Source organism: Staurois parvus, unplaced genomic scaffold (genome assembly GCF_062004578.1).
Source record: "Staurois parvus isolate SC_StPar_1 unplaced genomic scaffold, SC_StPar_1.0 ptg000151l, whole genome shotgun sequence".
Classification (NCBI taxonomy): Eukaryota; Metazoa; Chordata; class Amphibia; order Anura; family Ranidae; genus Staurois; species Staurois parvus.
Genome location: NW_028317947.1, coordinates 5,322,843 through 5,346,265, shown reverse-complemented (window position 1 = coordinate 5,346,265; position 23,423 = coordinate 5,322,843). Strand labels below are relative to the sequence as shown.

Here is a 23,423-nt window from a genome sequence, read left to right as displayed (position 1 = left end):
TGGTAGTCAGAAAGGACATACAGACTCAATAGCACAAAATTTGCTACCATTCCAGAACTATGGTCCTAAAAGCCTGTGATACCTAGTACTGCAGCAATTCTAGAAATGACTGCCCAGGAAAGGTACATTTCCTAAATACAGATATTTTGTGTTTTGTGCCCTTTATAGGGAGATATCCCTGCACTAGCTATCTTGGTGACAAACGATGGTATATATACTGGAATGTTTATTTTTTTTTTTCAATATTAGTAATGGCAGGGATCAGCAATTCATAGCGGGACTGCGATAGTATGTTGGGCAATCTGACACTAACTGACACTTTGTGGGAACCAGTGACACTATAACAGTGATCAGTGCTAAAAATATACACTAATCACTGTACTAATGACACTGGCTGGGAAGGGGTTAAACATCTAGAGCGAGCAAAGGGTTAAATGTGTGCCTAACCAGTGTTTGTATGTGTACTGTGAGGTGCTTTCACTAAAGGATGTGCTGGTTTTTATTCCCTGCTGACAGGGAAGAGCTCTGATCAGCAGATGCCGGCGGTCAATCATTGGCCGGCATCCGCTGATTGGCTTGTGCTGTGACTAATCACTGCACAATGGCGCGTGCCCTACCCGGAAGTGCTGGATTGTGCACTAGATTGACACAGGAGAGCCACTCTACCGCAGTACTCCTACGGGAGGCAGTCGGCAAGCGGTTAATAATAATAATGGGTATTAACTGATAATTGCGCGGTCATGCAACGCTGCACCCAGAATAAATCTACATCCTTTTTTCCATGAATAGAGCTTTCTTTCAGTGGTATTTGATCTCCCGTGCGTTTTTTGTTTTGTTTTCTTTCAATTTTGAGAAAAAAACTATATTTTTGACTTTTTGCTATTGAACATGTCCAATAAAAAAATTTAAAATTTAAATTTCATCATAAATTTAGGCCAAAATGTATTCTGCTCCATGTCTTTGCTAAAAAAAATCCCAATACATATAAATTAATTGGTTTACGTGAAAGTTATAGTATTTACAAATGGTGGTATATACGCTGGAATTTAAAACAAATTTTTTTTTACTAGTAATGGCGGCGATCAGTGACTTATAGCAGGACTGCAGCGGGCATTCTGACACTGGGGCGGGGGGGGGGGGACTGACTTGGTGTCACTGACATCCCCAGTGACACCAATACAGTGATCAGTGCTAATAAAAGGCACTGACACTCAGGGGCGGACTGACAACTCATGGAGTCCCCGGGCAATAGGGGATCATGGGGCCCCTGTGTCCTTGCCCAAACTCAAAAAAGCCTATGAAAAAGGTACCAGGGGCATCTCATGGGGCCCCCTACTGACCCCGGGCCCTCGGGCAGTGCCCAAGTTTCCAAATGGTCAGTCCGCCCCTGCTGACACTGTACTAATGGCACTGGGCAGGAAGGGGTTGACATCTGGGGCGATCAAAGGGTTAACTGTAAGCACACTGCTTTGTATGGCTCTGCTATACCGAGCCATACAAAGCAGCGTGCTGGAGCTGACAGGGGAGAGAACTGTATTGTTTACATACAGTTATCTCCCCCCCCGTTGGTAATACTCGGCGATCACCAGGTGCCAACGAGTAATCACCATCCGGGACCCGGTGCTTGATAGCCAAGGCCGTGAATGGCGGCGTGGGTAACTCGCGCACAACCCCTACCTGGAACTGCAAAATCACGTATATATACACGTGATTTTGCGTACCCGTGCTGCCCTGTAGCAGTATTTCTGCTATAAGGTGGTCAGCAAGCAGTTAAATAAAAAAAAAAAAAAAAAGAGGTTTTTGGATAAAAGGTCCACTGCACTCAGGGCTTTCCAAGAGCTCTACCTCAATAGGAGCAGGACAGAGGTAAGTGCAATTAATAAAATTTCCAAAGAAATTAGGAGAATATCAGTCAGTCACCCTCATGACCATATAGTATCACAGTTGGTAAGTACCTTTTGTTGTGTCTATATTACATAACTAGCTGGAAAGTATTATCATTTTTCGGAAGGAAGGATAGTTCCCATGGTTCAGTTGTGTATTTATTGGTCTGTCTGTGTCTGTACCTACAGTTTGTTTTCTTCTAAAGTGTTTCTATGCATCTATGTGTCAACTTTCCTGATATCTGAATAACAGCTTCCAAAAATCTGTTTGTGGCCAAGCTGAAGGTTGCCTGTGAATCTCATAGAAGACCTCTTCTTCTCTCTTCATGGTAAATGAAGACATCAACTGCTAGGGTCTATTGACATGTAATGGAAGATAATGGAGAGCTAGAGACAAGAGAGATGGATCAATGCTGCAAATTAACTGACCCATTTTGCATTAAATGCTACAGTGTTGCTGTACACTAAAAAATCATAAACAATAATAAATCAAATAAATACTGCTGCATAAAAAATGTGCATAAATTAATTGAAATGATATAAGTCCACATTCATATATTAAATAATTAAAAGGCCCAAAATCCAATAACACAGTGTTGTGTGCTAAAGAAATCCTCCAACGGAAAGTGCATAGGTGTCCACAAATGCTTGACACAAAAGAAAAAAAATCAGCCTCTTACCAGACACTCTGATCTCCAACCAAGAAATCAAACGAGCAGATGGTGTCCAGATCCCACACTGAAACCCTAGTTAGCCGTATCAAGGAGATGAATAGGAGATGAATGTACAACTGCAGGTTCACTTGAACGATTCCATCACATCAGACAACTCTTCACATCATGCAAGTAAAGGTTTAAAACAGAAGAAGAAAACTTCATAGTGAGACCCAATCAGGGGTGGACTGACAACTCATGGGGCCCCTGGGCAATAGGGGATCATGGGCCAAACTCAAAAAAGCCTATGAAAAAGGTACCAGGGACATCTCATGGAGCCCCCTACAGACCCCAGGCCCTCGGGCAGTGCCCAAGCTTCCAAATGGTCAGTCCGCCCCTGGTTACTATACACAGGTGCACCAGCTTTAGTAAATCTTTCTGTAAGAATATTCTTTTTTTGGGGGGGGGGAATTGAGAAAATCGGGGAGACACTTTGGCACAATTAATTGTAGTTAATGTGGAAGGAAAAATCAAAGACCCCGGGCCCACGGGCAGTGCCCGAGTTTCCAAATGGTCAGTCCGCCCCTGGACCCAATAAACCAGCAAAAAATGTATTAAAGTATTGCACTTACATAGATAAGGTGCATAAAGTAAGTGAAAACATTTAATATTCCCGTGGTGTCAGACCACCGGCCAGAACAAGGTAACGTCACAGAAAGCTCCACCCTCCACCTTTTTTTCTGTCCTACATGAAATGTCCTGGCAGGCTGGATTTGGCCCCAGACCTTGTGCTTGACACGTGTGATCTATAAGTATCCGTTTGCAGATTGCTATTATTAACATTTCTAAATGTGCCTTTACTGAAATATTTGTGATAATGGCTCCTCTTTAACCACTTGCCCCCCGCTCACATCATATTTAATACGAGTGGACAGGCGGCAGTTGCAAGCTCGTCAATGTACATGTACATAGCCGCCTACTTCCGGGTTTTCAGGCGTGCATACAGGCACTCCCTGCTGATCTGTGCTGTGATTGGACACAACATGAGTTTGTCAGCAGGTTTTAGACTGAGATTTTGGCTGAAACCTGCTGATCGGCTGTGTCCAATCGCAGCACAGAGTTCTGAGTTTTTTTAACACAACTGTGCAAAACAATTAAAAAAAACTGTGCAAAACAATTATTTTGAACACAACTGTGCTTATTGGGGGGGGGTTACCAAAGACATGAAGCAGAATAAATTTTGGCCTAAACTTATGAAGAAATTAGATTTTTTTTTTTAAATGTTTATTGGACGTTTTATAACAGGAAGTAGAAAATATTTTGACAGGTAGCACGGCTGCAGTGTTTACAGTGCAGCTCTTCTCCCTGTCAGTTCCCAGCACACTGCTCCTGAGAGTGGAGTTTAGCTCTCAGGATCAGTGTGTTCCTGTGAAGTACACACCCCCCGCCCACTAGTAAAACACTCCCCTCACACAGTTAACCCTTTGATTGAATAAAAATGTTAACCCTTTCCTCCCCCAGTGCCATTAGTACAGTGTCAGTGTTTTTTTTTTTTTTCACTGATCACTGTATTGGTGTCACTGGGGATGTCAGTGACCCCAAGTCAGTTCCCCCCCAGTGTCAAAATGTCCACCGCAGTCCCGCAGTCCCTCCATAAGTCGCTGATCGCTGCCATTATTATTATAAAATGGGCAGCACAGTGGCTAAATGGTTAGCACTTCCGCCTGGCAGTACTGGGATTGTTAGTTAGTATCCCAGCTACGGCACCACCTGCCTGGAGTTGGCATGTTCTCCCTGTGCTTGCGTGGGTTTCCTCCGGGTACTCCGGTTTCCTCCTACACTCCAAAGACATGCTGGTAGGTTCATTGGCTCCTGTCTAAATTGGCCCTAGTATGTGTATGTATGAATGTGAGTTAGGGATCTTAATTATACACCCCTTGAGGGTTAGGGACTGATGTGAATGTACAATATATATGTGTAAAGCGCTGCATAAATTGACAGCACTATATAAGTACCTGAAATAAATAAATAAAATAAATTTTAAAAAAATCCCGGTATCTTTCCCGCCATTTGTAAACTCTATAACTTTCACATAAACCAATTAATTTACACGTATTGGGATTTTTTTTAGCAAAGACATGTCGCAGAATACATTTTGGCTTAAATTTATGACAAAATTTGATTTTTAAATTTTTTTACTGGACATGTTTTATAGCAAAAAGTCCAAAATATTGTTTTTTTTCCTCAAAATTGTCAGCCTTTTTTTTATAGCACAAAAAATAAAAACCGCACAGGCGATCAAATACCACCAAAAGAAAGCTCAATTTGTGGGAAAAAAGGACACAAATTTAATTTGGGTGCAGTGTTGCATGACCGCGCAATTGTCAGTTAAAGTAACGCAGCGCAAACCGCTTCTTTAAATTGGCTGGAGAGGTTACTCGCTGTACGAGCTGCGGACAGCACAAGCACTGTATTAAGCCAACTGTGGCAGTTATTAATAATTGAGATTTTTCAGAAATATTACCAGATAGTAAATAGAAGTTTTGGTATATACTATAAATAGGACATTTAATTTTCTGATTAATGAGCATATTTTCTTTCCTTTTTGTTTTTAACTTTATTTTTGAGTATGAGAATGCAGTTGACAGTGATGGTGATCGGAAAATTTGTCCATGAGGTCAATCCAAAGATAACATTGGTCAGTTTGATAGCATGGCATACAGTTAAGTTAATGGGCAGCACGGTGCTGAGCATTTTCGCCTAGCAGTACTTGGGTCGTTGGTTTGAATACCAACCACGGCGCTACCTGCAGGGCATTTGCATGTTCTCCTTGTGCCTGCGTGGGTTTCCTGCCACACTCCAAAGACATGCTGGTAGGTTAATTGGCTCTTGTCTAAATTGTCCCTAGTATGTGTATGTATGAATGTGAGTTGGGGACCTTAGATTGTACGCCCCTTGAGGGTTAGGGACTGATGGGAATGTACAATATATATGTAATGCACTGCATAAATTGCTCTATATAAGTACCTGTAATAAATAAGTTAGTGATAACAGGTTTTCTAATAACCAATAAACAATGTCTGTTAAGCAGACGGTGGTCAGCAGGGGAGGACTGACAACTCATGGGGTCCCTGGGCAATAGGGGATCATGGGGCCCCTGTGTCCTTGCCCAAACTCAAAAAAGCCTATGAAAAAGGTACCAGAGGCATCTCATGGGGCCCCCTACTGACCCCGGGCCCAAGGGCAGTGCCCGAGTTTCCAAATGGTCAGTCTGCCCCTGGTGGTCAGTCTTTTAGCTCACAGCTACAAGAAAGGGGGATGACCCTAACTGTTAGCATATAATATGTGAGTTGTACTGCAAGTAATGCAAAAGTAGACATAACTTTTGTATTAACGTACATAGGTTGTCCAAATTTCATGTTGGTAACTCTTCCTCCATAGTAACTCTTTTTCTTCTTTTACATTGCAGGTAAACAATGGATTCCAGGCAGAAGCAACAACATGCCATCATTGAGGTCTTGACAAAGGTGGGGTGTAGGCTGCAGGACATCTACAGAAGACTACAGAATGTTTACAGAGATGACACCATTAACAAGAGCAATGACTTGTCATTGGTGACTCTTGTCAATGGTGTCATCTCCTATAAACATTCTGTAGTCTTCTGTGGATGTCGGAGAGCCTGCACCCCGCCTTCGTCAAGAACTCAGTGACAGCACATTACTTCTGTGAACCGTAAGAAAAACTTGGTGGCGCCGCACTGAAGCTGGATATGTGGAAGAGTCACCCCGTTGGCAAAGGAAGAGGATGGAGAAGGGTCCCAAAGTCATTCCAGTAATTTAAATGGGATGGGAGAAACGGACGGCACTCAGAACCAACCCTGGGAGTCACACATATGAGGTATATGGGATGGCCGCAGCCAATGTTCTAGACACGATTTCTGACGCGTTTTGCCCCACCCATCGGATTTGGCCTTTGTGACCTCTGTGGCCTTTCATCCCAGCATGTTACTTCTGTTTGAAGTCCATTATTTACCTGCAATGAAAACTAAGAAGAAGAAGACCATAGAGGAATTTACCAGACTAACGTGAAATTTGAGGGACCTGTTATGTAAGTTAATAAAACTTTTGCATTACTTTCGGTAACATCCTTGCATTTAGCAGTTATATTTGTCTGAACACTTCTGATAGTTGTAGTCATGTGTACAATATGTGACTGTGACTCAAAAGGGTGTAGTTGTTTTCTCAAGATATTGATTATCCAGTGCGAAAAAACACAGGTCACTGCACATAATGTGAGAGAGCCCTGTAATTGCAAATCTCTGTTCCAGAAAATCTAGACGTTTTACACGGAGGACTTCTAAACAAATGGGATTTCCAGTTTTCTCTGGAAACTCCCTTTAAAATCCAACAAAGATTTTTTTTTTTTGCAGAATTTCACCCAGTCAAAAAGCAGTGAGCGTTCTGCTCCTCTCCAATCAAGAGGTTAACTGCTCAGCCTTGTTTAAATTTACAAAAGAAGAGCGCAGACTTGGAGCTGCCTGGAAGTGCATACAGTACATCAATATTTAAGTAACCAGATCTAACTACAAGCCTACGAACGTTGAAGGGAGACTAAGACGACAAAAGCATTGCTCTTTAAGTGGCTCCTTAACACATCATCTTCAAACCTTTCTTCTTTTGCTAAAAGTCACGACCATTCACTCTCACAGCCTCCTGCTCCTAACAAATATTGGATTTTAACTTATTTTTCTAAGCTGGATTTAGTAAAAAGTGCCTGCAAATCCTATATACTGTTTGATGTTCCATGAAGAAGAAGCTGCTCAAAGAATTCTGGATTCTATGTATGGGTAAGTGAAAATGCGATCTGTTTTGCTGATTATTAACCACATGCCAGATACAACTATAGTAATTAGGGTTTGATCAAGGGAAAATGATATTGTGTGTGTGCTATAGAGATGGCTTGTTAGTATAGATAAGAACTTATATTTGCCTTTCTTCATAGCATCGGGATGCTACGTTGAATGATAAACAGATGATGGAATGTTATATGTCATGTTTACCTGAATTTGTGCATTTTCTTAGATGTGCTGCAAGATTTGTTTTCATTTTCAGATCTTATATAACAACCCTACCCATAACGATTTATAATTGGCATATCCAGACACTGGAAGAGGGCACAAGGTGGGGTCCCCAACCAATTTTTAGGGTCCATGGACAATTAAATTAATTTTACTGAGATCAGTTGGAAATGATAAATTTATTGAACTTAGAATAATGGTAACCAAACATTTGGGGCACCAACATAAGAAAACCCATCTATAGGTAAGGATTTATATATTATAGAATATCTACTTTATAATGGTAACCAAACACTTGGGGCACCAATATAGGCAGACCCATCTGTTGGGAAAGATTGATATAATATGTAAAATATACTTTGTAATGGTAACTAAAAACTTTTTGTACCAACATAGACAGACCCATCTGTTGGAAAGGATTGAAATAATATGTAAAATATACTTTGTAATGGTAACCAAACACTTGGGGCACCACTATAGGCAGACCCATCTGTTGGAAAGGATTGATATACTATGGAAAATATACTTTGTAATGGTAACCAAACACTTGGGGCACCAATATAGGCAGACCCATCTGTAGGAAAGGATTTGTATAATACGGGAAATATACTTTGTAATGGTAACTAAACACTTGGGGCACCAATATAGGCAGACCCATCTGTAGGAAAGGATTGATATAATATGGAAAATATATTTTGTAATGGTAACCAAACACTTGGGGCACCAATATAGGCAGACCCATCTGTAGGAAAGGATTTATATAATACAGGAAATATACTTTGTAATGGTAACCAAATACATGGGACACCAATATAGGCAGACCGATCTGTTGGAAAGGATTGATATAATATAGAAAATATACTTTGTAATGGTAACCATATACTTGGGGCACCAATATAGGCAAACCCATCTGTAGGAAAGGATTTATATAATACGGGAAATATACTTTATAATGGTAACCAAATACTTGGGGCACCAACACAGACAGACCCATCTGTAGGAAAGGATTTATATAATACAGGAAATATACTTTATAATGGTAACCAAACACTTGGGGCACCAATATAGGCAGACCCATCTGTTGACAAGGATTGATATAATATAGAAAATATACTTTGTGATGGTAACGAAACACTTAGGGCACCAACATAAGCATACCATCTGTAGGAAAAGATTTATAAATACAGGAAATATACTTTATAACAGCAACCAAACACTTGGGGCACCAACGTAGACAGACCCATCTGTAGGAAAGGATTTATATAATACAGGAAATATACTTTGTAATGGTAACCAAATACTTGGGGCACCAATATAGGCAGACCCATCTGTTGGCAAGGATTGATATAATATGGAAAATATACCTTGTGATGGTAACGAAACACTTAGGGCACCAACATAGGCATACCATCTGTAGGAAAAGATTTATAAATACAGGAAATATACTTTATAACAGCAACCAAACACGGGGCACCAACGTAGACAGACCCATCTGTAGGAAAGGATTTATATAATACAGGAAATATACTTTACAATGGTAACCAAACACTTGGGGCACCAATATAGGCAGACCGATCTGTTGGCAAGGATTGATATAATATGGAAAATATACCTTGTGATGGTAACGAAACACTTGGGGCACCAACATAAAGAGACCCATCTGTAGGAAAGGATTTATATAATACAGGAAATATACTTGATAATGGTAACCAAACACTTGGGGCACCAACGTAGACAGACCCATCTGTAGGAAAGGATTTATATAATACAGGAAATATACTTGATAATGGTAACCAAACACTTGGGGCACCAACGTAGACAGACCCATCTGTAGGAAAGGATTTGTATAATATGAAATGCTATATATAATTTTGAAATGGCAACCAAACACTTGGGGCACTGACATATACAGACCCATCTGTAAAGGAAGATTTACAAAGTAAGGAATATTTACTTTATACTGATAACCAAACACTTGGGGCACCATCATAAGTAGACCCATCTATAGGGAAGGCTTTTTATAATACTGAATATATTTAATAGTTACTGCGTGATGTGCTGTCTTCCAGTTTACGCTACAAATCTTTGTAAATTATTTCTCATTTATTTAGTTTCTTTTTTAAATAATCCAGCTAAATATATATTAGGAGACCTTTATCTAAAAGTAGGAGTTTTGTTAAATTTTTTCCATAATTTTACAAATATAACCTTTTTCTTTCATTGGAATTTTGTCATGTGGCCAAAATGCATTGGAATCAACAGCAAAGGCAAAATATTGTGGGATTTTCTTACAATTAACTTTAAAGTACTCATGGGAGTTAGAGAAGCTCCTTTCAAGTATCCTGAAAATATTGTATTTTTTTCCATTTTATAATTTATTTTAGCTGGGTCTTCTTTAACTCAAAACTCCTGTCAAACAATAGTCTAATAAAAGATAAAGTTAAAAAAAGCTTTTGCATTACTCACCTTTAGTTCAGAGCTGTCCCCTAACCATAAATATTTTCATTCTTTATGGTTGAATGGTAACCAGAATCATTCAACCCACTTCCTTTGAGCCCAGGTAGTCAATGACCGACACTTGGCCTATACACTGGACAGTTAAGTAGAAGCAACACAGGGAAGAACACATCTTTCTGTCACATAGCTTTCTCCTCCTGCTCAGCACAAATGATTTGCTCCTTGTTCTGCTTTTTACGTCCCAGTGTAAACTCTGCTTTACAAGGTCTTTCCACTGCTTGTATTACAAAGAAAAATAAATGTAATGATGTTTTAATGAATACAGAACTATATTAATTTGCATATTTTATATTTGCCTAGAGTTTTGTTTTAGGAAACGTTTTTCTTTATAGCGCATTTGGTGTGAAAAAAATACATTGGTGTTTGTCAGTGACATGGCTTTGTTTATAAACAAAGCTTTGTCACTGACATGACTTAATTTGTAAATAAAGCCCCGTGATCACCATTTCAGTAACACGTTGGTCAGTGTCTCTGTTGATAAACAAAGCTATGTCAATGGCATGTATTCATTGTGTTTGAAGTCATTGACCCAAGGCAAGCATGTAAATCAGGAAAGTCAAAATGAAGTCAGAAAAGCCACTAAACTTGTGGGATATCATTAAAAAATACACTATATTGCTAAAAGTATTGGGGCGCCTGCCCTTACACGCACATGAACTTTAATGGCCTTCCCAGTCTTAGTCTGTAGGGTTCATTATTGAGTTGGCCCCGCCCTTTGTAGCTATAACAGCTTCAACTCTTCTGGGAAGGCTGTCCACAAGGTTTAGGAGTGTGTCTATGGGAATGTTTGACCATTCTTCCAGAAGTGCATTTGTGAGGTCAGGCACTGATGTCAGATGAGAAGGCCTGGCTAGCAGTGTCCCCTCTAATTTATCCCAAAGGTTCTATGGGGTTGAGGTCAGGTTATTCAAGTTCCTCCACCCCAAACTCACTCATTCATGTCTTTAAGGACCTTGCTTTGTGCACTGGTGTGCAGCCATGTTGGAATAGGAAGGGGTCATCCCCAAACTCTTCCCACAAAGTTGGGAGCATGAAATTGTCCAAACTGTCTTGGTATGCTGACACCTTAAGAGTTCCCTTCACTGGAACTAAGGGACCAAGCCCAACCCCTGAAAAACAACCCCACCATAATCCCCCTCCACCAAACTTTACACTTGGCACAATGCAGTCAGGAAAGTACCATTCTCCTGGAAACCGCCAAACCCAGACATGTCCATCGGATTGCCAGACAGAGAAGCGTGATTGTTCACTCCAGAGAACACGTCTCCACTTCTTTAGAGTCCAGTGGCAGTGTGCTTTACACCACTGCATCCAACGCTTTGCATTGCATTTGGTGTTGTAAGGCTTGGATGCAGCTGCTCGGCCATGAAAACCCATTCCATGAAGCTCTCTGTGCACTGTTGTTGTGCTAATATGAAGGCCACATGAAGTTTTGAAGGTCTTTAGTCTGTCTCTTTAGACAGTCTCTTTAGACAGTTGGTGACTTCTGCGCACTGTGCACTTCAACATGCCCTGACCCCACTTTGTCATTTTACGTGGCCTACCACTTCGTGGCTGAGTTGCTGTTGTTCCCAATTGCTTCCACTTTGTTACAATATTTAGCAGTAAGGAAATTTCACGAATGGACTTATTACACAGGTGACAACCTATCACGGTACCACGCTTGGAGTCACTGAGCTCTTGAGAGCGACCCATTCTTTCACAAATGTTTGTAGAAGCAGTCTGCCTGTCTAGGTGCTTGATTTTATACACCTGTGGCCATGGAGGGATTGGAACACCTGAATCCAATGATTTGGAGGGCTGGCCCAATACTTTGGGCAATATAGTGTATATAGGCTGTATTTTCTGGGCTGGAAAAGTAAAGTGAGAATGAACGCTAGGTAGCTGGTATTTTTGAAGGAAAGTTTAGCAATACAGCCTATGTATTTCTCTTAGTACAGATTTCGTTAAAATAATAAAAAAAAAAAAAAAAGCTTAGAACTTCTATTGGGCTGGGTTTAGGATTTAGGTTTTGAATTTTTAGGAATTTTAGAGATGTGTTAGTGCTAGGAAAATGATGTTGCTGTGTGTAACTTATGTAGCAAGAAAAATGTTTGACTATCTATGACCAATGTAATTCATTCTGCAAAGGACAGTATACAAAGCAGTGTCCAATATGGCAAAGTAATCAAGCACAACCCTTTGGCGACTGTTTTTCCTCTAGTGTCAAGTATAAAACAAAGTATATTGCAGCTTTTCTCAGCCTCTTTGCCTAGAAACCAATTTTAATAAAAACCAATTTATTGAAGGGGGGGGGGTCAATGGCAAAAATGCCCCTTACGTTGGAGGTTAATAGAAGGTATGCAACCCTCACAGTTGTGGGTAGAATGCCACCCATACAGACAGCTAAAAAGATAATTGGTGTCCTGATGATGGCTTTGTCAAGTGGCATTGGTTTGGAACTATGTGAGCACAATAAACTGGCCAATCAACCACAGCTCAAGAATGACAGGCAACCTCTGAAGGAACCCTGGTTGAGAATGGCTAGCATATTGTATGGTGACAAGTATACTTTACAGACTTTGGTAATAATACACACAATATATTTTTCTATTGTCATATATGATATACAATCCTATATATAGTGGCTAAGATGGTAGCACTTCCACCAAGCAGCACTAGGGTCATTGGTTCGAATCCCAACGAAGCCACTACCTACCTGCAGTTTGCATGTTTGCACAAGAAATTGAACACTAGTACAATGTACACCTTTAACCCCTTTATGACCACCCAACACACAGGGGTGGGCTTTAATGCCTACATGACTTAAATTTGTGTGGGTAGCACAGTGGCTTAATGGTTAACACTTCCGCCTGGCAGTACTAGGGTTGTTGATTTGAATCCCAACCACATCACCTCCTGCATGTTCTCCCTGTGCCTGTGTGGGTTTCCTCCGGGTACTCCGGTTTCCTTCCACACTCCTAAGATATGCTGGTAGGTTAATTGGTTCCGGCCAAAATCGGCCCTAGTATATGTATGTATGAATGTGAGTTGGAGATCTTAGATTGTACACTTCTTGAGGGCAGGGACTGATGTGAATGTACAATATACATATGGTATGTAAATCGCTGCATAAATTGATGGCGCTTTATACGTAGCTGAAATAAAATATATATATATATTCCTTAGTATAAGTGAGCAATCTATCATTGTTGTACCCCTAAATGTATTCTGAATTTCATCTGCGAGTTTCTCCCAAACAATTGAAAAGGGAGTTTGGTACACCATCCCCCTTTAAAATAAAGAAATAACTGTGACTTTCAAAAGGCAAGCAAGGGACACAGGACTAGTCGCCAGTGTTACTTGTAGGCTCCCTGCAGCTGTTTTTATCCCCAATACTGACTTAGGGCTAGTTCACACTAGATGCAGTTCAATGCGCTTTTTTTCTGCATCAAAAATACATGCACAGTGTTTTCCATGTTTTTCAATGGCCCTAGTTCACTCTAGTGTAGCCAGTTTCAGTCAGTTTCCAGTGCAGAAAAAAAAAAGAACATGTTGAATTTTTTCTGTACAGAACTATATTGGAATATGGCAAACTGCATCAAAACTGCACCGAAATTGCATGTGGTGTGAACTGTAAGCAAAAACGTATCCAGAATGCATCCAGAGTGCATTTTTGTAGTGTGAACTGGCCCTTATTGTATTTATTTATTATTGGTATTTTTATAGCACCAATAATTTTCAGTGCTTTACATATATTTTGTGCATTCACATCAGTCCCTGCCCTCAAGAGGATTCCAGTCTGAGGTTCCTAATTCACATTCTTACATATGTATAATAGGGCTAATTTACCTACCAGCATGTACTGGAGTGTGGGATGAAATCAGGCAATGGAAGGGAAGCTCTTCACCATCACAGGGAGAGCATGCAAACTCCAGGCAGGTCGTGTCACGGTTGGAATTGGAACTGATGACCCCAATGCTGCCAGGCAGACGTACTAACCACTGTGCTGACTTACCTTGCCTAGTTCTGTACTGTGTCCCCGTACAGGAGCGGCCATTAAGATAGAGCTTCCGCCTCGTGATCTTATAACTGGTGGAGGAAATATTCAAGAAGAACTGTAAAAACAGGTCCACAGAAAATCGAAACAGAAGTAGAGCGTTCGATTCTCTGCAGCTTTCTGTCCAACAGTGAGCAGTACAGTAATGTTTATCAACGAACTCATTTGGGCACATTATTGGATGACTGTGCAATTGCCAGTTAAAGTAGCACAGTACTGAATTGCAAAAAATGCTCTGGTCATGAAGGGGGTAAAACCTTCTGGAGGTCAAGTGGTTAAAAAGTGCACCAAAAACGCACCTCCCTATTGAAATGAATGGAATACGCTTTAAAAAAACATGGTGGTTGCATCTTCGGAGTTTTTTTTGAGTCACATCTCCATGTTTCCCAGCTGCATGATTAGCAACAAGAAAACAACCAAAAACGCATCAAAAACACACAGTAGCAGTGTGAAAGGGCCCTTAGATAGCAAAGCTATACATTTTAAGTTCAGATCCACTTTTGTATAACAAAGTGCCATAATTAGGAAGAGGGGGAGTGGCGGCCTGCACCGGATGCCACTACCAAGGCTGCATTCACACCACGTTTCTACCCGTTTTTTCAGGTATGTTGTCACGTGTTTGTATGCGTGTTTTTGAGCACTTTTGTACAGCATTCTCCAAAAAACTTTGGCGTTTTTATATTAACCAATAGAGAAAACTATCATCTGTTACATCATTTCTTGCTATGTGTTTTTGATTTCAGCTGCTTCAAAAATGCACCAATCTGCCCAAATCGAACTGCAAATGTAGCTACAAAAAATGTTTGAGCTGCAGGCCTTTGGCGTCAAACATTTTGGAATGGAGATGTGAAAGACCGCCATAGAGAATCATTGATTTTTTTTCTCTCTGAACATTTTGAGAGTCTTTGAGCTCCAACACATTGGTCAAAATGATATGCTAAGTTCAATATCTCTGCAGAAAGTTGCACCCATACTTACAGCTTCTGCTGTCCACCCTCCACTGGCTAATTCTGCTCCCACCTCCTAGTGTGCATGACATTTAATTTCATGATTGTTTGTTACCAAACATAATTTTGATAAATGAGGGGGTGTGTGAAAAATATGAACCTCTCTGGAGGCCAGAAATGCCATCTACACCACTAAACAAAAACTAAGACCTATAAGAATTAAGCTTGGTAGCCATATAACATTTTTCTTCATTCCTTTTTATGCTTTGTTTTTCAGGAGCACATGGTAAAATAGCTGGTGGTGACCATGGTCCATAAAAGCAAAACATTTTGGATTGGCAACTTTAAAGATCATGCCATTAACATAAATGTTGGAGGAATGAAGAAGCGGATTAGCTCCATCATGCTGTCTCAGTTTCCAGACACCAGGCTGGGACGACTGCTCTTCTGCGATTCTGAAGAATCCATCCTACAGATCTGTGATGACTACGACTTGGTGTCTAAGGAGTTCTACTTTGACCGAAACCCTGGCTTGTTCCCATACGTTCTTTATTTCTATGAGACAGGAAAGCTGCACATGATGGATGACTTATGCGCATTTTCATTCTCACAAGAAATTGAATACTGGGGAATAAGTGAATTTTTTCTAGACTCTTGCTGTAGCTATCGATACCACGAGCGGAAGTTAGAGAGTAGAAGACGGAACTGGGATGAAGAGAGTGAAGTGAGCAGTGTGGATACATCTGTGGATGAAATTTCTGACTTTAACCATGACCTCATGCACTTCAACACATTGCAGTGTGGCAATTTGCGGAAAAGGCTATGGCTGACTATGGAGAATCCCGGCTATTCGATACCGAGCAAAATTTTCAGCTTTATTTCCATCTGTGTAGTTATTCTATCTATATCAACAATGTGTATTAACAGCATGCCAGAATATCAACAATTTGACAAGGATGATGTTCCCATTGATGACCCTGTCCTCCACAATCTAGAGTATTTCTGTATCTCCTGGTTCACATTTGAAGTGTCTTCTAGGCTACTACTTGCTCCCAACCTGAAGAAGTTCTTTAAGCATCCATTAAACCTGATTGATATTGTGTCTGTTCTACCCTTCTACTTCACTCTTTTGGTAGACTTGACCATTGGCAGTGATCATGAGTTAGGAAATTTGGGTAAGGTTGTACAAGTGTTTCGACTTATGAGGATTTTTCGAGTCCTCAAACTGGCACGACATTCAACTGGCCTTCGGTCACTTGGAGCAACGCTTAAGGTAAAATACTATGTAAATTAAGTTTATAATTGTCTTTAATTTTCACAACGACATCATCTAAAAGTATTGAGCAATATGGTAGATTTTAAGTCACAAAATAGAATACCAACTCTGACGGAATACCATCTGACTTGGAAAATATGCACAATTTGTACATTAAATCGTATCTAAATCTAAAAACTATTATGTAATATATTGCAACTTACCAATCCTTACTTAGTTGTGGTGACTGATTTAGTTTTTAGGATATTTTTCTTTTATTTTCATTTAGTGATCTGACCAGTAACACACTTTCTGTCTTAAGTTGGCCATACACTAGTAGAATTTTGCTCAAAATGTTTTAAGTTTGTTCTGTTTTTTAATTGTTAGTGGGGTCAAATCAACGGTGGCTTTCAGCTGTAGTGAAATGAAAATTCGAAGGGGAAGGATAATTTTTCCAGAATTAACAAATTTTTAAGTGAATGTGGTATTCATTCCAGGAAGTCTATTTATTTAAAAAAAAAAAATGTTTAAAGCAAACGAAACTTTGAAATATTTTTGGATGATGTTCATTAAGACATCGAATGTACAAATTTTTATATGAATGTTCCTTCAAAACTCTACTAGTGTATGGCCATCTTTAGGGTGTCTCCCCTATCTACAGAGGATCAGTGGAGACACCCTTGACATCAGCATTGTCTGGAAAGGGTAGTGTTAAATGGACTGTTAGATTTAGATGGACTTTACATAACTAACAAATAAAAGCTGAACTCCAGCTAACTCTTTTTTAAGCAGTTAAAGTTTTTTTCTTTGCTTTTTGGGATAAGGGATTTATATAAATGAATTAAAGCAGACAATTGTAAGCACCCTTGTCAGTGTTAGATGGTTTGTCTCAACTCTCCAACTACCACTTTTGCTGGACAGCTTGGTCTGTTAACGGAAGTTGAAAATAACAGACTTACAGGCTAAAAAAAAAGCTGCATATAAAGTAAAAAAGCCCAAAAAAGAAAACGAACGTAAACACCACATTTAAGGGATAAGGGATTTATATGAATGAATTAAAGCTGACAATTGTAAGCACCCTTGTCAGTGTTAGATGGTTTGTCTCAACTCTCTAACTGCCACTTTTGCTGGACAGCTTGGTCTGTTAAAGGAAGTTGAAAGATAACAGACTTACAGGCTTAAAAAAAGCTGCATATAAAGTAAAAAAGGCCAAAAAAGAAAACTAATGTAAACATCACATTTAAGGGATTTATATAAATGAATTAAAGCTAACAATTGTAAGCACCCTTGTCAGTGTTAGATGGTTTGTCTCAACTCTCTAACTGCCACTTTTGCTGGACAGCTTGGTCTGTTAACGGAAGTTGAAAGAAAACAGACTTACAGGGTTAAAAAAAGCTGCATATAAAGTAAAAAAGCCCAAAAAACCTAATATAAACACCATATTTAAGAATCGGTAAGCTGCAACATATAACATTTTTGCTTTTGGATTTAATTCCACTTTAAGTAGCAGAGGAAAACTAAAATTCATCCATAAAAGTATTGTAACTTCAGACCACGGGGCACCTTATAAAAACATTGCTGTGCCCCTCTCTTCCTCAATGACCTCTCTCAATATCAATGATAACAATATGTGTCACTGATCTTAACATAGGATATCCAAATGAAGGACAAGTAGCAGGAGAGCCATAAATTGCAAAAAAAGAAATGAACAAAAAAATGTAGTAGTAACAAAGTAACAATAATCATCATCATCATCACAATGTCATGCTATATTATAAAATAATTGGTAGCGCTCCTACACACAAATACACTACAACCCTAACGTATACTTTTTTAGAGCCCATTCAGACAATGAATTGGGTAATGCTATGCTTTAATATCACATATTATCTGCAATTCATTTTCAGTTGGGCTGCAATGCACCTTAAAGCACTACAAGGCACACCTGGCATTTTTTTTGCCTAGCACACCACACCACATAATACGTACAATAGCTGCTTCTGTAATAGTCCATTTGGGTACCCTTCAAAATGAATGTTAATGCTCTGTGGTTCCCATGCTTGTGGCATTGGTTTACTGATATAGGTGCAACAATCATTCTGGTGTCTTGGGCTCAAAGGAAGGGGTTTAAATGACACCAATAGGGTGAGTATTGCCACAAAAGTAGTTTACTTTTATTTTTTCAGCCTCTTTCACACACAGGGCCCCATTAGGCTCATCTGTCAGTTTTTCAGGCGGACTGGACCTGACCATCCAATCTGCCCTATGGACTGGGAGGTTTAAACAGACTAGTGTCCATTTACACCCGTCTACCTCCAATCCAAAAAAAAAAAATGAAGGATCTGTCCACCGCCATCTAGGGTGATCTGAGGGCAGCCGGTTGTAAACGGACATCGGAATCTGTTTACTCCCGTCCGCCCATAGAGCACAGTGGGCTGTGTATATGTCCGCTCTGCAGAAACTGAGTGGACGCGGATGTGTCATCTGCCCACTATGCTGTGATAAGCAGGGGATCAGCGGACAGATCCCCCGATGATCATTTTCCTTATCCTTCCTTTACCATTTATTGCGTCAATAAAATGGAACAAGCACATGTCAGGTGTTCTGACAGCTAACATGCATGCAGGAGTGGACTGACAACTTATGGGGCCCCCGGGCAATAGGGGATCATGGGGCCCCTGTGTCCTTGCCCACACTCAAAAAAGCCTATAAAAAAGGTACCAGGGGCATTTCATGGGGCCCCCTACTGACCCCGGGTCCTCGGGCAGTGTCCGAGTGCTCGAATGGTCAGTCCGCCCCTGCATGCATGTATTTGTACCAGGTCACTCCCGAATGATGAAGTTGACTGTCATGCAGCATGCACCTTTAAAAACAATATTATGAATCCTTTCATTGGAAATAATAGTAGAGTAAAATAAGTAATATGGTAGCAGTTGAATGACAAAGAACAACCCCCATATTTTTTTTTGTTTTGTTCTGGGTTTTTTTTCTTTGCTCAAATTGCTATACAGGAAAATGTTATTCACTTGTAGTATAAGCCATTTAAAGCTACTCTGTGGGCTGTCCCCAAAACACCCCAACCTCTCCAAAGAATCACTGCCATAAACAAAGAGTCTTCTCACTCCTTCTTTGTACAGGTGGCAGTGTCCTTCTTTGGATTCCATATATACCCGCAGATATGCTTTAAATTATAAAAGCTCTTTGTAACCATGTACCCACATGGAAGAAAAATATATTTGAATATATTTGAAAAACATTCTTCCCAAATATATTGACATATATTTGAAATACTACAATTTTGGCCATATTCAATATATTTTAAAATATATATCAATACATATGTATATATATCTATCTATATTATATATATATATATATATATATATATATATATATATATATATATATATATATATATATATATATATATATATACACTGCATGCTGAAATGCATTTTTTATATATTACAAAATATATGAAAAATATTTTTACATTTTTTTTAACACATAAAAAAGTCATTTTAACATATATTTTTACATATATTTGTAAATGCATTCCAAAAATGTAGATTAAATGTATTTTTAAAGACATACAGCATATTTCAAAAAACAAAATTTTTAAATATTTTTCATATATTTTTTAATAAAAATGCATTTTAACATACCGTATATATATATATATATATATATATATATATATTGAATACGGCCAAAATTGTAGTATTTCAAATATATGTCAATATATTTTTTTTCTATGTGGGTACAACTATGATTAGAAAATGTAGTCAAGGACTTTGTGTGGATATATAGAAGACAGTACCATAAAAACGACTTTATTATGTACCATTAAAATCTATTACACAACATTAAAATGATTCTAGACATAGGGGTTCACATCATGCAAAGCTTCTGATTACAGTTTACATGTGGACGTGCGTTTTGGGAATCTTTCTTCAGGAACACATGTGAACGAATCAGTACACTGGAACCCACTTCTAATCTTTAATATCTGTCAGTAGGTTAGACTGGAATTCATAGCATGTGCATGGTGCCCATAGAGGTGAATATGAGTAAGCCAAGGTGAAGCCACTGCCTCTCAGGTGGGAAATTCAGGTACATTCAGTAAACAGCCAATGGTTTTGTACACATAATCTTCAAATAGAAGGACGAGCTTCCCAATGAGGAATCATCTAGACCCAATTTAAGTAAGTCACCATAAAGACAGCATGGTAGTCCAGGTAGTCAAGGCACATATATTCAAGGCGGCTCTTGATAAGTACCTTAGAAATAAACTCAGATCACATCAATCCAGCCTATGTGAACTGAGTTTGTTTCTAAGATACTTATTAAGAGTGTCTCTTTGGAATATATGTGCCTTGGCTATCTTAACTACCATGCTGTCTTTATGGTGACATTGGGTCTGGATGGTTCCCCATTGGGAAGTTGGTCCTTCTATTTTAAGATTATGCATACAAGACCATTGGCTGTTTACTGAATGTACCTGAATTTCCCACCTGATAGACAGTGGCTTCACCTTGGTTTACTCATATGCACCTCTATGGGCAACGTGCACATGCTATGAATTCCAGTCTACCCTACTGGTTGATATTACTAAAGATTAGGAGTGGATTCCAGTGTACTGATTCTCTCACATGTTCTCCTGAAGAAGGATTCCTGAGATGCGTTGAGTCCACATGTGAATTTGCATGTTGTGAACCCCTATGTGGAGAGTAATTTTTAATGTTGTGTAATTGATTTTTAATGGTATATAAAAAAGTTGTTTTTATGGTACTGTGGTATATGTCCACACCAAGTCGTTGACTACATGTTTTAGTCATAGTTGTACATGATTTGCTGAGATGTAGACATATAGCACAAACGATCTTGGTTTCTCTCCCGCTATAGCTCTTTGTAACTAATGTTTTCCCTGGGGTTTTTTAGCTGGTCACTCTGCCTGGCTGCTAACTTCCCCATCACAGTCCTAGGTCTTATTTTGGCTCCATTGTGAGCCGAGGACAATAGCAGAGAGATTTATGATAGGGAGCAGTGACAAATTAGTCAACCATCCTCCCCTGTAATATGTGTCACCGATGGTGCTTGCTTCCCACCATTAACAGTAGAAAAACAATTTTGATCATAAAAACATAATGGTATAAACTAATAAATAAGTGCAAATGATTAAATACAAAATTTCCATATATGAGTGCAAAGTCCTAAATCATAAATATTCCATAGGGTTCAACATAAGATGATAAAATCCATGCCATTGACCTCCTTGTTATACAAGAAAAAGTCATATAGTGTTTTCTGTTACCTAGGGCAGCACAAAACCTAAATACACCACTGGTTAGAGCTATCAAAACACAAGGGACATAGACTCCTTGGAGCAGCTGGAGAGAATCATGTTTTTTCACACCTAGATGAATCGAGTATGGACTGATCTAAATAAGGAAAGAAAGCAACAGGGGAGAAGACTGTAGTTATATGCAGCAAAGAGAGTAGGCCTTTAAGCAAACCTGTTACTTCGCCCTTAGCTGGCCATGTACTAGGCAAAGTGCAGAGGTGCTTCACGGCAGCATTCCAAGGCTTCAAAAGAAGTTTCACCCTATACTAAGCCAGCCTTTCTCAACATTTTACCCAAGAGGAAGCCTTGACTTAGTTTTTCAGGTCTTAGGAAACCCTTGCTAAACCCAATTCATTGTGGGTCAGTGTAAAAAATGCCAATTACATTGATGGCTACTGGAAAAATGCTCAACTTACAGTGGTGGTCAGAATGCCACCCTTAAGACAGCCAGATCATTTTGGTTCATTCAGCTGGCTCAAGTGACATTGACTCCATATACAGGCACTGTACATATGGGAGATCAATCAACAACAGATCAAAGAACCCTTATCAACCTTTGGAGGAACCCTGGTTCCGAATGGCAGGTCTAAGATAATCCACAGACCCTCATTCACTTCAGGGAACGGTAGTGAACTTTTTAGGTTGCATATCATGGCAATACCCTATGACACTGACAAACTCCCAGACGTATTTCAGCCTCTTAGTGGAATACAACGTAATTACCTACAGGCCAAGTGCAAAGAATAATGTCATGTATTGTGAGGAATGCCAGGCCATGCTTAGAAATCCCACACTTGTGCCATAGAAGATGCCAATTATTCTTTGAGGTTTGAGATGTTTAGGGTAATTTTGACATTAGTAAATTTGTGAGAGCATTGTTAGTTAAGTGCAGGCCCCATGATATATTGCATCCCTGGTAGGACAGGTGTTGGGTGTATAAAGTTGGTTATATACAGATTATCTAATGGGATTATAGGTATTAAGGCAATTGGGAAAGTGTTGTTGTACGGCAAGCTGAGAAGTTTGGTTTTCCCCCATGATACACTATATTGGCAAAAGTATTGGGACACCCTTCCAAATCATTGGATTAAGGTGTTCCAATCACCTCCATGGCCACAGGTGTATAAAATCAAGCACCTAGGCATGCAGACTGCTTCTACAAACATTTGTGAAAGAATGGGTCGCTCTCAGGAGCTCAGTGAATGCAAGCGTGGTACCGTGATAGGTTGCCACCTGTGCAAAAAGTCCATCCCTAAAATGTCCTTGCTGCTAAATATTCCACGGTCAACTGTTAGTGGTATTATAACAAAGTGGAAGCAACTGGGAACAACAGCAACTCAGCCACGAAGTGGAAGGCCATGTAAAATGACAGACCGGGGTCAGCGCATGCTGAAACGCACAGTGCACAGAAGTCGCCAACTGTCTGCAGAGTCATTAGCTAAAGACCTCCAAACTTCATGTGGCCTTCAGATTAGCACAACAAAAGTGCGTACAGAGCTTCATGGAATGGGTTTCCATGGCTGAGCAGCTGCGTCCAACCAATACATCACCAAGTGCAATGCAAAGCGTAGGATGCAGTGGTGTAAAGCACGCCGCCACTGGACTCTAGAGCAGTGGAGACGTGTTCTTTAGAGTGACCAATCATGAATCTCTGTCTGGCAATCCGAGAACGGTACTTGCCTTACTGCACTTTGCCAAATGTAAAGTT

General features: G+C 39.7%; 1 protein-coding gene across 1 annotated transcript in view; it reads left to right on the top strand.

Annotated features, from left to right (window-relative positions):
- The first annotated feature begins 6,792 nt into the window (after window positions 1–6,792).
- The window catches only part of LOC149463866 (delayed-rectifier potassium channel regulatory subunit KCNS1-like), a 29,444-nt gene continuing 12,813 nt past the window's right edge, over window positions 6,793–23,423 (top strand). Inside the window, exons 1-2 of the mRNA XM_089674714.1 lie at window positions 6,793–7,382; window positions 15,394–16,389. Of these exons, the coding sequence (XP_089530840.1) occupies window positions 15,424–16,389 (966 nt within the window). The 5' untranslated portion in view covers window positions 6,793–7,382; window positions 15,394–15,423. The remainder of the gene's footprint in view (window positions 7,383–15,393; window positions 16,390–23,423) is intronic.